The sequence below is a fragment of the Orycteropus afer genome, unplaced genomic scaffold (assembly GCF_000298275.1).
Source record: "Orycteropus afer afer isolate SDZICR_OR568_19922 unplaced genomic scaffold, OryAfe1.0 scaffold00204, whole genome shotgun sequence".
NCBI lineage: Eukaryota > Metazoa > Chordata > Mammalia > Tubulidentata > Orycteropodidae > Orycteropus > Orycteropus afer.
The window spans coordinates 6,355,409-6,369,646 of record NW_006921791.1 but is presented as its reverse complement, the minus strand read 5'-3'; the positions used below and the strand labels follow the sequence as shown (position 1 = coordinate 6,369,646).

Genomic DNA, 14,238 nt, shown 5'->3' with positions numbered 1-14,238 from the left:
ACTCATGGTGATCTTATGGATAACAGAATGAAACGTTACCCTGTCCTGCTCCAGTAAGTGCCATGTTGTTGTTTTTACCTGCTGTGATCTGACTCATGGCAATGCCATGTGTGATGAGTAGAAGTACATGTCATAAGACTGATTTTAGGGATACATTTCTTTTTTCAGTTTTAAGATAAAACCAAGTGTAAGCTAGATAAATCATACAGTCTCAGATATAAAAGACATCTATAGCAAAATTTTTCCTTTTCTATGTTTAAGAACTTGTAAAACAACCCAAATGAGAGACAAGGTGATAATGTCCTGTCACTGTATGCCGACACATACCTGAGAAAGGTAAAAAGAATGTCCATGTTTACCTCCTGGGCCTAGCCTCCTGGTGCAATCTCACTGTGGGTGCCAAATAATGGGAGTGGTGGTGATAGAGAGGGGCAGAGTGGATTCTGGGATGTAAATACCACTTGAATAGGGAACTTTGCTTCCTATTTCTAATTTGCTAGGCTTGTCTAGCAGGAGACTATGCAGTATTATTCGTTTTTATGCATAACTGACCTGGGACCGTTTTGAACCACTGACCTAGAAATGACAGATTCCATAATCCATTTACAATCCCCACAAGACTGCCTGTCTCTCTCACAGTTTGGTTCCAGGTTTGAGCCAGAGGGAAATACCTCCATCTCTCATCCCGTGGAGCCAGAGTTGAAGGAAAACCCTCAAGGTGAAGGGCTGCAAGTTATATCATGAGATTTTTGGGCCTTTAAAAAGTAACTTTAATTTTTCTCTGTTCTTGAAGAGAAAGATTTAAAACCTCCTTGGTGCCCAAGTCTTTCTGGCTGTCTCATCTCCTTTGCTAATATTTTAGTGTGCAGTTAATCTCTCTTTCAGCAAATGCATTCAGACAGTCTCTCTGATAGGTGCTATACTTGCGTGTTTCTACTTTATTATAAAATGAATAGAAATACAGCTTTGCTTTATGCAACAGATGTTTGTATCACTGAGCTTTAAAAATGAATTATGTTTTAAAATGTATTATAAGAGCTAGATATTTAGGGAACCCTTGACAGAAGTTCCTTACTAAAGTGAAGAAATTTTCAGGCATTTTAGATTTTTTTTTTCCAAAAGTAGGGCATAACTATGTAAATATAAAAGCAAATGTAGTGACACTTAGGCATAAAAGAACACTTAAATGCATATGCACCTTTGTTCAAAAGCACCTCTTAATGCACCTGTTTATATATATTTTAAGTATTCTCCCTTTGTTTTATGATGCGTTAGGAGTTCCTTTGTTCTACCCACTCCCCCTAAATGCAACCATTCCCCGTCTCCATGTGATCTATAATATACAGGAGAAATAATGATGGATTTTTTTACCCATCACAAGGCTTGTCCAAGGTTTTCAGCATAAGGCTGAGAAAGAATCAGATGAATAAAATTGATGCCTTTAGTTTTGGGGTGTGGGAGGAGGAAATGAAAGGTAGAAGATGAATGGCAATCTATGTTTGGTATTTCTCTTCCATTATTTATAAATCCTCTACAACATTTAGGCATACAGGGAGAATGGTTTACATTATATTTTCAGCTTTTCTCTGAGGATATTCAGAAATTAATAAATGAAGCAGGTTAGCTTCCAAGAATAAACAAAAGGGATCCAGTGCATAATATGGACTTTCTCTATCTATCTATGAATACCATTCTAATAGTAATGTTTACTCCTTTTTATTCATACATAGTGGCAGAGCTGCAGGGATTAAGCTGGCTGAAGTTCAACAAACTGCCAGAACAGTCTAAGCCTGGGTTGTGGCTTAAGATCAAGAAGACACTCTCCCAAACAACAGTGAAAGAGATTTTATTGAATCAGAGTTGCATTCATATATTAGCTCCAATTTACATTGTTTATAAAAACTCTTAGTTACTCAGGAAGGGACTTGACACAAGGAGATGACCTATGCTAACTTAAGACACTGTGTGTTAAAGCTATCCCCTTCTTTGACAGCGACTGCCTCCAGCAGGGACTGCTTCTTCTGCATACTCCGGGAGGACTCCAGCTCATACATGGTCGTCAGATTGAAAAGCACACTCTCATGCAGGTAGTGCTTAGGGTCTTGCTGTACCATTGCTTCCAGCTGCCGGAGGGAATCCTTCAGCTTCCCCAGATAAAGCAGACACACCGCAGCATTGTTATTAGCCTAGAGAAATGGAGCACATGTGCAGAATTAGAACAAAGAGATCACATATTAGAAAGACATTATTTGCCATCTTTTCAGAACCACATTTGTTTATTCCTGAATTGAGTCCTGGCTCCTAAGCATCAAGGCTGCCCTTTTTCATGCTGAATGGATGGCTGAGCAGAGCTGTACAAGAGGCTGGAGCTCATGCAGGCCTGGTAACTCTCCCCTAAGAACCACCCCAACTGTGAGATGCCAATAGGCTTGGGAAAGGCCAGCAGGTGTTATTTTAAATTTGTTGTAATGTACATTTCTAGAATGTCTATGAAATGCTGAGGCCAAGGATCCTAGGGTTACTGTACATGTTTCTGATGGGGATTCTCACCACTGCATTTGTTGGCTCAATCCGTAAAATTTCTGTGAAGAATTTGTGGGCTTCTGCAAAGTTATTCTGACCGAGGTGAAGGAAAGCTCTGTAATACAAGTAACATATAAAGCAGTTAACCAAGAAAAGTCAAGATGCTTGTGTATACCAACAAAACTCATAGAGTGGGTTAAAAAAAACTGTAAAGATAGGAACATTTGACATTTGCTCTTCCAAGTGTAATTCTGAGTAGTCTGGGTGTTAATGCTTTCCAGATGGAGGTAGTGACATTTCAGTTGATTGCACTACATCATACATTCTGGCTAGCAAATTAAAGTAACTCTGTTATTAATTTAGAAATAGTAACTTCACCTAAAACTATTTCCTGCTATAAAAGCTGAATCCTTTATTTTCTGTTCTTGTGTGCATGATTTATTCCAAGCAGAGACTTCACCTTCACAAGCATGCTCACACAAAGCTACACTATTGTTTTACTCATAAAATCTGATCACAGTACACCAAAACATGTGATTCAAAATGGTCTGCTAGAAATAGTAAACATCTATGCAAATTTATGTTGAAAATGGGGGCAATATAAGCAGTAGCTTGAAAACAAGGGGAAAATTCTCCTTAAAATTAGTTTTTATGACTAAAAGGGCATCATTTCAAGTCAAGAAAACATTAGTATACCTCATGGGTCTATGATTTATTCAGTTTCAGTTCTGAGAGATAAAGAGCAAGGACATTCTCTCTAGAGGGCTTGACTATTCAGTAGGTGCAGTTTAAGTTCTCCCGGGAAATTTGAGGGGAAGAAAAACACCACCGCATATATCTAGTGTAAAAATACCTACCTGTTCATTAAAACCATTATTTTACCCTGTAGTTGATCCAATTTCTGTGTTACTTTCTCAACATCTTGAAAATACTTTTCAGCTGTTTTTATGTCTCCAATCTGCTTTGACAAAATTATTTAGTTAACAAACCAGAAGAAATCTAAATCTACATGCACATACATAGTTCTCTAATAACACATTAGAGGTAAAGACATTTACTTATCATTACTTTTTGTAAAAAACCAAGAGACATTTAAGATACAGTGGAATGTTACCATTCTATAGTTCAGAAATTAAGTTGTTAACATACACGTCTTATGAGAAAGACTTATAGTTTAGTAGCTCATACTCTTTGAAAAAAATACTAGCATAGCACTAAATAAAACAAATAAAATGACTAATAAATAAAAAAAAATATTTAAAATTTTGATATACTATGGCACGCCTCAATTCAATTTTATTGCTTCTTTAGACCAGTAAAACAATAGGTACTATCAAAGCTACAAATTTCAAAAATATTTTGCCATAGCAATATAGAATTCTACTGTAAAAAGAAAAAAATCCCACTATTATCAAACATGTAAGGAAACCTATCAGCTCCTTTAATAAAAAATAAATCCTGACTCCATTAAGGTTGGCAATACAGGGAAATACAGGGAGTGGACAGCTGATTCTCACAGCCTTGACCCCTGATGGCTTGATACTGAACTTTACAGCCATCACGGCAGAACCACAGCTTAGTTTTATTCTCAGCTTCCAATAGGTGCATTCCAGTTCTACTCTCTGCTGAGAATTTGCATTTCCACCCCAGATATACTATATCAGAATCTATATTTCAAGAAGATATGAAATCTTGTGAATCTGTATTTCACAAGGGTAAGGTAAAAACACAACATGCTTTGTGTTCCAGGGCTAGCCTTAAAATATCAGTACTCTGATATAGTGAGCTCTATATCATAAGAACAACAATCTTATAAAATACTGTCTTTTTTCCACATAATAATTTCATAACAAGAAAACAAGTTAAATTTGTGCTTTTTATATTCTAATAAACAGAAAAGAGCTGCGGGGTACAATAACTGAGTAGTACTATTGCACTGCATCTCAGTCATTTAAGCAAACCTGTTTAAGTTCTCAAACAACTTGTTGGCAAGACACTTCTCCATGGGTGGCTCACATTTCTGTATGTCTTCCAAGCAGAGGCACTGACTGTCCTTTGTTCTAGGCTATCTTTTCAAGGATGTATAGCAAACAGCCTCAAGAGATAGAGATAATGTCTCCCTCAGGAGAAAGGGCAGACCTGCTTACTGGCTAGCATAAAAGATTTGAGTTCCCAAAACTAAGGATTAAATCAAAGAACCAAACTCACTGCTATCAAGTTGATTCCAACTCATGGTGACCCTACAAGACAGAATAAAACTACCCCACAGGGTTTCTAAGGCTGTAAATCTTTTACAGAAGCAGAATGCCACATCCTTCTCCTGTGGAGCAGCTGATGGGTTCAAACAGCTGACCTTTTGGCTTTAGGAAGCTGATACAGGTCTTTTGCTGAAATATACATTTTTAGTGAAAGATAATAGAAAACTTGGTATATTTTTTTGCCACCTACTGATTTTTCTGGTGGTTAGAAAGTAAGTTTATATCTTCATAATTATTAACATGTAATTAGGATTTAAAATCCTACCAATTTTCTAAGAATTAGAGTCAGGTTAAAAAATTAAGCAGTATAAAAAGGCAATTAAAAAGTATTATAGAATATTTAGGAAACAAACTAGTTATTTAAAAAAACAACAATACGTGGCTAAACTAATTAAGAAAAAGCAAAATTAAACAAAAGTAGAAATGAAAGAAGAAATAAATACAGGTAAAAAGGAAAATTTTAATAAATATCAAAGAAGGCTATATTTTATACAACCCTATGCAAATGAATGTAAATATATGGAACAAATCAGTGATTTTCTAGGACATGCTAAATTATCAAAATTGATCCAATAAACAAGGAAAGAAAACCTCCAATGTAGAATACTAGAGCAGATTAATGAAAATAATAAATTATGAACACTGATCAGAATCACTACTTATATACCCAAAGCCTGGCAAAGGCATTTCTTAGGTAAATTATTCAAACCTTCTAGGACCAGATAATTGCAAAATATTCAAAATGTTCCAGACACTAGGGAAAGACAAAAAGCTTGTAAGTTATTTTTACAAAGATAGAAAATAGGTACTGAAGCTTTTGAGAAGGGCACACATGTACACACACATAAACCCACAGACTAAGTTCACTTGTTGTTGTTGTTGTTATGTGCCATCGAATCGGACCCAACTCATAGTGACCCCTTCTTGGGTTTCCGAGGCAGTATCACTACGGAAGTAGATTGCCCAACCTTCCTTCCAAGGAGTGGCTGCACCAGCCTTCTGGTTAGCAGTCAAGTGCTTTAGGCACTATGCTACCAGAGCTCCCAATATAAATTCAAAATCTGGGGAAATATATCTTCCTGGACTCCTAACTTATTGGTTCTGTCTTTGTAGTAAATCTAAGTGTGCTTTCTGTGGCTTATTGTATCTGATCCCTCCCTCCTTCCTGGAAAAGACTTTTCAGCTATTTGCAGTTAGGTGGGGCCATGGGACTAGGTATGGCCAAGAGCTGATGTGTTTTCTCTTTCCTCTCCTGCAGCAATCTAGAAACCACGTGATCCTGACGATGTAGCTACAAGAGGGAAGAGGCCTGGATCCCTGAATTACCAGTTGGATGGGAGCTGCCCCACAGAGCTGTTGGACGACAGTGGGCTATTGTTGTTGTTATGTGCCGTTGAGTGGGACTGACTCATAGTGACCCCTCCTTAGGTTTCCGAGGCGGTATCACTATGGAAGTAGATTGCCCAACCTTCCTTCCCAGGAGTGGCTGGTGGGTTTGAACTTCCAGCCTTCTGTGCTACGCTACCAGAGCTCCTAACAGTGGGCTATGCATGGATGAAAGAAAAAAAATTTCTGTGTTAACACAAATGAGATACTTGTATGGTTTGTTACCACAACACAGTCAACCCTATATTGACTCATACATTTTTCTTGCCATGTGATACTGTGGTAGTTAAAGTTTTGTGTCAACTTGGCTGGGCGTGGTTTTTAGGAGCTCTGGTGGCATAGTGCCTAAGGCATTTGACTGCTAATCAGAAAGCTGGTAGTTCAAACCCACCAGCCACTCCTCAGAAGGAAGACTGGTCAATCTACCTCTGCAGAGATACTGCCTCAAAAACCCAAGGAGGGTTCACTATGAGTTGAAACTGACTTGATGGCAGTGAATTTGGAGGCAGGGAATGTAGTTATTCCCCATGGTGCTATGAGTAATCAACTCCTTGGTAGAATCTACTGGAGCAGCTGAGTAGATGCTTTAGAGATGTGGTCTGTTGTTGTTGTTGTTGTTGTTATGTGCCATCGAGTCGGCCCCGACTCATAGCGACCCCTCCTTGGGTTTCCGAGGCAGTATCACTACGGAAGTAGGAATGCCCAACCTTCCTTCCGAGGAGTGGCTGGTGGGTTTGAACCGCCAGCCTTCTGGTTAGCAGTCAAGTGCCTTAGGCACTATGCTACCAGAGCTCCTAGAGATGTGGTCTACTTCCAGTATATAAGCAGCAGCTTTGAAGAAGATCTGCAGCTTTTGGCACGCTTGAATCTTGCATGTAGCCAAGTCGTTGTTCAGCAGCCTGCTATGTTGTCTACTGATCTTGGGATTCTTAATGGGCTTGAATCAATGGCCTACCATGTGGTTTGGTAATATCGGGACTGTGCCTTTTTACTTGTTGACCTTGTCAGCCTCAACAGCCAGCAGCTGCCTGAGTGAAGAAAGCCTCCAGCTTCAGTGGGCCAAGAGCGTGAGAGGCAGAGCTGAAGCCCAAGGTTGAGGGGTTTTTACCCAGCCTCAAGAACCTGACACTTTGAACTTGGACTTCTTGCCTCCAAAACTATAAGAGAATAAACTCCTGTTTGTTAAAGCCACCCATCTGTGGTATTTCTTTGTTAGAGCAGCATGAAGTAACCAAAACAGACAGCCTTTCAGATATGTGAAGAGAGCTAAAATTTTTAGTTCTGGCAATTATTTCTCCTATATCATAGCCTTTTTTTTCTTTGATTCTTTACTATCTTAGTTATCCTAAAATCATTATAGATTGTCAATGACCATTTAAAAATGTTCTCAAAACTATACATTATACTGTAGTTGTGAGCTATTCAATGAAGAGGACACAGAACTATTTCTGTCTGTGATATGGGCATCAGATTATTTTAAATACATTCAAAGACAGGATAGCTATTTTAAAAGCCAAATTAAATTGTTAGCTTACATTAAAATTGTAGCAAGCTAAAAATCCCACTTCTTTTCATATTTACTAATGATAAACTTTAGTCACAAACAAAGGTCTGAAATTGATGTACAAATATCATTTAGTCCAAAATTTTATAGCTGATTGTATATAAAACATTTTCAGGATAGAATGGGAGAAAAGCAGAAGAAAACTCAAATTCCTAAAAAAGGACTAGACCTACTGGAGCAGTAGACATTAGAGGAATCCCCAAGACTATTGCCCTAAGATATCCTTTGAAATTGGAATTGAAGCTATTTCTACAGGTCACTTTTCAAACAAATAATAGATTGGCGTATAAAATAAAAACTATCATCTGTGAATGATATGTTTCCTTAAACAACTAACTACATGAAACCAAATGGTCAACAGTTACCCAAAAGCAAAGATGAGATGGGAAGGAAAGAAACTAGAACCTAGAGCAACAGAAACAGAACAAACAGAATGAAAATAATGAGATGCTAACACATTATGAAAATGATAACCAATGGTGTGGAACAATTCATGTTAAAGGAGACTCTAATATGCTGTGTAAACTTCCACCTAAAGTACTATATTATTTAAAAACTCATTTTTGTATTTTAAATTCATCAGAAAAAGTGGCATAGTCTAAATGGGCAAATTCTCCCTTATTAATCAACATCAAATAATGAACAAAAATGTAATATATTGTATATTACTCTAATTTTTCTCTTTTCAAGTCTTCATCAACTCTTCCTCCCCTTTTAACCTTTAAATATAGATGTTCCTGTCTCTAATCTTGGTTTTCTTCTCTCTCTCTCTCTCTTTTTTTTTTTTTTTTGACTTCCTCACTCATCTCCTCTCTCTCTCTGAAGAATAGACACTTATGGTCCATTCGGGAACTAGGCAGAGTATAAACAAGTAAGTTAGGCTATGTCCATGTAGAAGACTCCTTTAACTCTCCAGACTTACCTTTCTTTCATGTTTTTGCAACCATGTGCTGAATACAGAATTATAATCATCTAGAAGAATAGAGATGGTATTTTGTGTCTTTGGACCATTTTCAAAAGAACTATGCAAGATATTGTGGAAAGAAGACTGGGCCATCTACTTCTGTAAAGATTTACCGCCTTGGAAACCCAAAGGGGTCAGGGATTGCTATGAGTCAGAATCAACTCAATGGCAGTGAGGGTTTTTTTTATGTAAGATATTACAATTTCCATTTTATTAACAAAGAAACCAAGGTACACAGAGGTTAAGTGACATAGTCAAGATCACACAACTAGTAAGCAAGATGACTTTAGGCCGATCACTTTTTTTCCTGAGATTCTTTGAGTATCATCTGCTGTGTCTATAAAACATAAGGATCTGATAATCTCTCTAAGGACAGAGAAATCACAGAATTTAAGAGCTAAATGGGGCATTCCCTTGTCCTACCCCCTCTGATTTTACAGATGAGGTTAATAAATGCCTTGGGAATTGATGTCCTATGTCTACTTATATTGGCCATAGGTTTGGGATAAGATCCCAGATTTCTGAGATAATCATTTATTCCTGATATGATACAGTATGAAGTATACAGCCCTATACATGAAGTTGTGGGGCTTTTTTGCCCCAAAATATTGAAAATGAATCTTAATTATATTCCAGTTGACTGGAAATTATGGGGTAAAGGAATCAATTGTTATTACAAGGAAACAATCAAATATTCTACATCCCACATTTCAGCTTCATCTGTGATCGCTACCATCCTGCCTTCATCTCTGTAATCCTTCAACAAGGTCTAATCCTGCCACTTTGGAGCCACACATTTTGAGTGTTCTTCCTTGATACTTCCATGTAGAAGTGATGGTATTCCTCTGAACTTTTCAGTTTTGTTTTTTTTTTAATCATTTGTATGAAAGTTCACTTTTATATTATGTATGTCTTTACTCCTGTACATGGAAGTTGTGAACTTTGTAAGTGCCATAAGAACAAGAACCATGTCAATTGTTTCAATTCTTCAGAAGGACAAGCAAAATACTTTGTAGAGCACTTGGTTAATAATCAATAATAAAAATAATAAAAAGAACCAAACTCATTGCCATGAAGTCGATTCTGACTCACAATGACCCCTATAGGACAGAGGAGAATTGCCCCTGTAGGGTTTCCAAAATGGCAATCTTTATGGAAGCAAACTGTCACATCTTTCTCTTGTAGAGTGGCTAGTGGATTTGAATCACCCACCTTTAGGTCAGCAGCCAAGTGCTTTAACCACAGTGCTACCAAGGCACCTCTAATGAGTAATAGATGAAATAATTTTAAAGAAAATGCCACTACTTTTGTTTTTTTAAAATCCTGTTTTCTTTAACTGACAAAAGTAGTTAATACCAACAGCAAGTATGCATGCTGTATGGGGTACACAGCAGGTAGAACTGGATGAGGTTGGGTAGACTAGTTTATGACTTCCAGCTCTAACCTGGGGAAAGATAATAGTTTATATTGAATTTTAAAACAAAATTAATTTTAATTTATTTAAGTAAGTATATGACAGGAGAAGTAAAAGGTTGAAAAATAAAGAATTAACAGACCCTGAAAAAAGAAACTTTTGAGCTGTAGTTTCCTGGTTTGTTTATGTATTCCACACCCTTGTCCCTATTGCAACACAACCATCCTTCAAGGCATTAAAATTCTTCTAGAATGGTATACATAACTCAATGTCACCATTTCTTTCTTTCTTCTTCTTTTTTTAATATACCAAAAAACAGCTTTATTGAGGTATGACTGATGTGCATTAACTGTGAATATTTAAAGTATACAATTTGATGAGTTTTGACATATGTGTACACACATAAAACCATCATCACAATCAAGATAATGAACATCTCCACCATTACCAAGTTTCCTCCTGCCTCATTGTAACCTACTCCTTGACTCTCCTACCATTCCCTTCTCATTTCTGTAATACTATCATTACTCTTAATCCTCTCTGTCTCCTTAGTAATCAGTCTCCATCACTTATTACTCTCATTTCTCCATTTTCAACTTCATTCATCTCCCCTTCTTCTATACCTATGAAAATGTGCTCATCTTTCCCACCTAAAAAAACAATCTTTCTCTGACCCTATCTTTCTCTTAGTTGAGCTTCTTAAGAAAGTACCCTATTTTCACCATCTACTCTGGGGGCGCAGTGCCTAAGGCACTTGACTGCTAACCAGAAGGCTGGCCGTTCAAACCCACCAGTCACTCCTCAGACAGAAGGCTGAGCAATCTACTTTCATAGTAATACTGCCTCAGAAACCCAAGGAGGGGTCACCATGAGTCACAATTGACTAGACGGCAGTGAGTACTCTTTTTTTTACCATTTTACCTGTTGCTGTGAAGTCAATTCTGACTCACAGCGATCCCATGTGTTTCAGAGTAAAACTGCCCTCCACAGGATTTTCATTGTTGTGACCTTTCAGAAACAGATCACCAGGCTTCTCTTCCAAGATGCCTCTGGGTGGGTATGAACGCCAACCTTTCAGTTAGTAGTCCAGCATTCAACTCTTTGCACCACCCAGGGTCTCTTTCGTACCTACTTTTCCCCACAAGCCAATACAATCTGGCTTCTGCCCCAGAACTCCACTGAAATTGTTCTGTCAGAGGTCCTCTTGGTTCTCAGTAAGTTCCTCTCAGTTATAAAATTAAATGATTCAGCATAATTTTCTCCTTTTGCCCTTGCGACCTTGGATGACTGTTTTTATTATGTATTTTGTGCTATTCCTAGCATAATTAGGCTTTCTTCTGCCTCATCAGTCTGGTTCTTTCTCTTCCTTTTGGTATTGTCCTGGACACTAAAAACCCCTTGTCTGGAGTAGGGTGGTGACCCCTTTCCCCTTCCGCTCACCCCATGTACACAGCCATAGTCTTCTTTATCACAGCTGCATCAATTTTCAAGTAAAAGTTAAGACTACATTTGGTTACTAGCCTCTCATTATAACACAAAAGGTTACTTTCCTGATGCAAGTGATGAATTCTAGGACCCACAAAACACTTTTTAGTCTATGTATTTTACAATAGTTTGCTCCGTTTTCCAAGATAGAAAAACTGTAGCCTAAAAAGATTTCGAGGGGGCTAAATCTAAGTCAGAATGCAATAGCTCTTAAGAGTAAGAATATAATGCTTCTCATATGTTTAAAGATCTGATTACTTCTGTACTTCTTTAATTTAGATTATGTGAGAAACTCTCCTGGAATACAAATGTCTAAAATCTCTTTTTACAGTATAGATTTCCTTTCAGAAGTAGAAATTCCTATTCTATAATGATTATCTCTTCTCCTAACCACCCACCCACATTGTCTTTCCATATGGAATGTACAGGTTCCTTAAAAGAGGCTCTGCTTGATGAAGAGTTATGTAGGAATGTAAAAATGATCAGAACCAGGCATTCAGTTTTTAAATAAATGAATGTTCTGTGGTTCATGGGTACACTATAAATGGCAGGCTATATGGATATGAGAAAATCCTACCTGTGAGACTACGCAAAGGTGAGAAATTGATTCATTCCTTTATATCTAGATAGTAAACTTAAAATAAAATTCTTTAATGTATTACGTTTTTTTAAGTCAGATTTTTCCACTTGTAATGTGAATAGCACACAGGTTGAATAGGTGACCCTTCACCTGGTAACCAAGGTTATGTTATGAACTTCTTGGAAAGAATTAGGATAGCTGTTCAAAAGTAAAACGCAGTTTGAATTATTACAATTAAAAATTGGTTATTAGGAGACCGAATATAGTGTGAGGCAATCTGTGGTGCTCCTTTAGTGTTACCTGCCAATATATCTTCTTTTTCAGTCTAGTAATTTTTCGTGTGATGAACTAAGTGAGTCTCTTATTTTTAGTTCACATGGTATTTTAGAAATATCTTAAAAATGGAACCCAATGCAGAATTTAAAACACACAGAGAAGGTGTAGTGAAAATATCCTAAACCAAACAGTGCATTATTATCTAGAAACTTAATGTCCACATATTTACTTCATCTTCATTTAGCTCACTACGTAGCTAGCCATTATCATGATTCCTTTCGTTATCTTTTCATAGGCTTCTACGTATTTTGTTCTAGTAAAATCATTTCTATTTTTACTCTTTCGAATGAAAATGGACGTGCCATTTCCTTTTTTGATCTATTTTTGCATTACAGTGTTTTTGTTTGAATGACAGTGTCCAAATTAGGATGAGAAGGTTGGCATTACTGAAAAAAAGTAACTATGTACACAGGTGTCTTTTTCACATTCTTTACACATACTCAGAAAAAGAGTAAAGGGATAGGTGTTCAAGTTATTATTGGGCTAAACAAAAAATTGCCTAAATACTTAACAAATGTTTTAGTCCTTTCCAAAAGACTAGTGGCTGACATGAAGCACAGCCTCCTCTAATCTGAGACCAGAAGATGGCACTAGATGGTGCTGGGTGCCACTACCAACCACTCTGACCAAGTCCACAACAGAGGGTCCCAGTTAGAATGGGTAAAAAAAAAAAAAAAAAAAAAATCAGACTTACTGGTTGGGAAAAGATTAGAGGAACCCTTGAGACAAACTTATAACTTGAAACTGAAGACACCCCTGGAGGCTACTTTCAGCCAAATAATAGACTGGACTATAAAACAAACAACATGCAGAACGTGCTCTTCAGAACAATCAACTATATGAGAACAACAGGGCAACATTTGCTCCAAACCAATGATGAGAATAAAGGGTGGGACAGGGAAACTAGATGAAGGGAAAAGGGAAACTAGATGAGGGAATGGGGAACCCAGGGAGGAAATGAGTGTGGACACAATGGGGGTTGCAACAATTTGTGTATGAACTATTGATTGGACAACTAATTTGCTACATCAGTTTTCACCTGAAACACAATAAAATGTTAAAAAAAGAAAAATGTTTTAGTCCTGATTTCCTCCATACTATTGATTTGAAATCTAGGTAAAGCTGTCCTGTTCATTTGATAAAAGATTTACCACTGTAATATCACTAAAAGCTAAAAAGTAGTAATAAAGCAGACACAGCTGGAGAGAACATGGCAGGAAAAGTGGCAGACAGTGTATGTCTTCATCAATTATACATTCAGATCATACAAAACAATATCCCAGCCTTGAAGAATTTGCCTTTTTTTAGCTCAGATCATGAGCTTCCATTTGGGGCAATACATTCTCAGAGAACCTTAAATTTACTTTCAATTCTGAGCAGCTTTTCTGCTATCCATTTTCCATGTGAAGTTGACCCAGAAAATAACCATTGTCCTAGCAAAAGCTCTAGAACTTTGTGACCTCAGTGGGTAACAAAAATTGGGCCTATCTACACAGCATGTTCTTTAGTCTTCATGCCTATGCTGAACCTTTCTCTATTGCGTATATTCTCTAGCTTTCTTCATATAGTTCAGCATTAATTCAATACCTATTTCATCTCCAAGACATAAAAATAACTTTTAAAATATTGGTATAAAATGTACCAACAGCAGAAGAGAAGCCAGATGATTGGGACCTTCTAAAAATTAAATTTTTATGTGCTTCCAAAGACTTCTCCAAAAGAGTCAAA

General features: G+C 37.1%; 1 protein-coding gene across 1 annotated transcript in view; it reads right to left on the bottom strand.

Annotated features, from left to right (window-relative positions):
• Positions 1-1,943: 1,943 nt before the first annotated feature.
• The window catches only part of TRAPPC12 (trafficking protein particle complex subunit 12), a 226,615-nt gene continuing 214,320 nt past the window's right edge, over positions 1,944-14,238 (bottom strand). Inside the window, exons 9-11 of the mRNA XM_007948126.1 lie at positions 3,381-3,481; positions 2,551-2,638; positions 1,944-2,186 (exon numbers count right to left, since the gene is read on the bottom strand). Of these exons, the coding sequence (XP_007946317.1) occupies positions 1,944-2,186; positions 2,551-2,638; positions 3,381-3,481 (432 nt within the window). The remainder of the gene's footprint in view (positions 2,187-2,550; positions 2,639-3,380; positions 3,482-14,238) is intronic.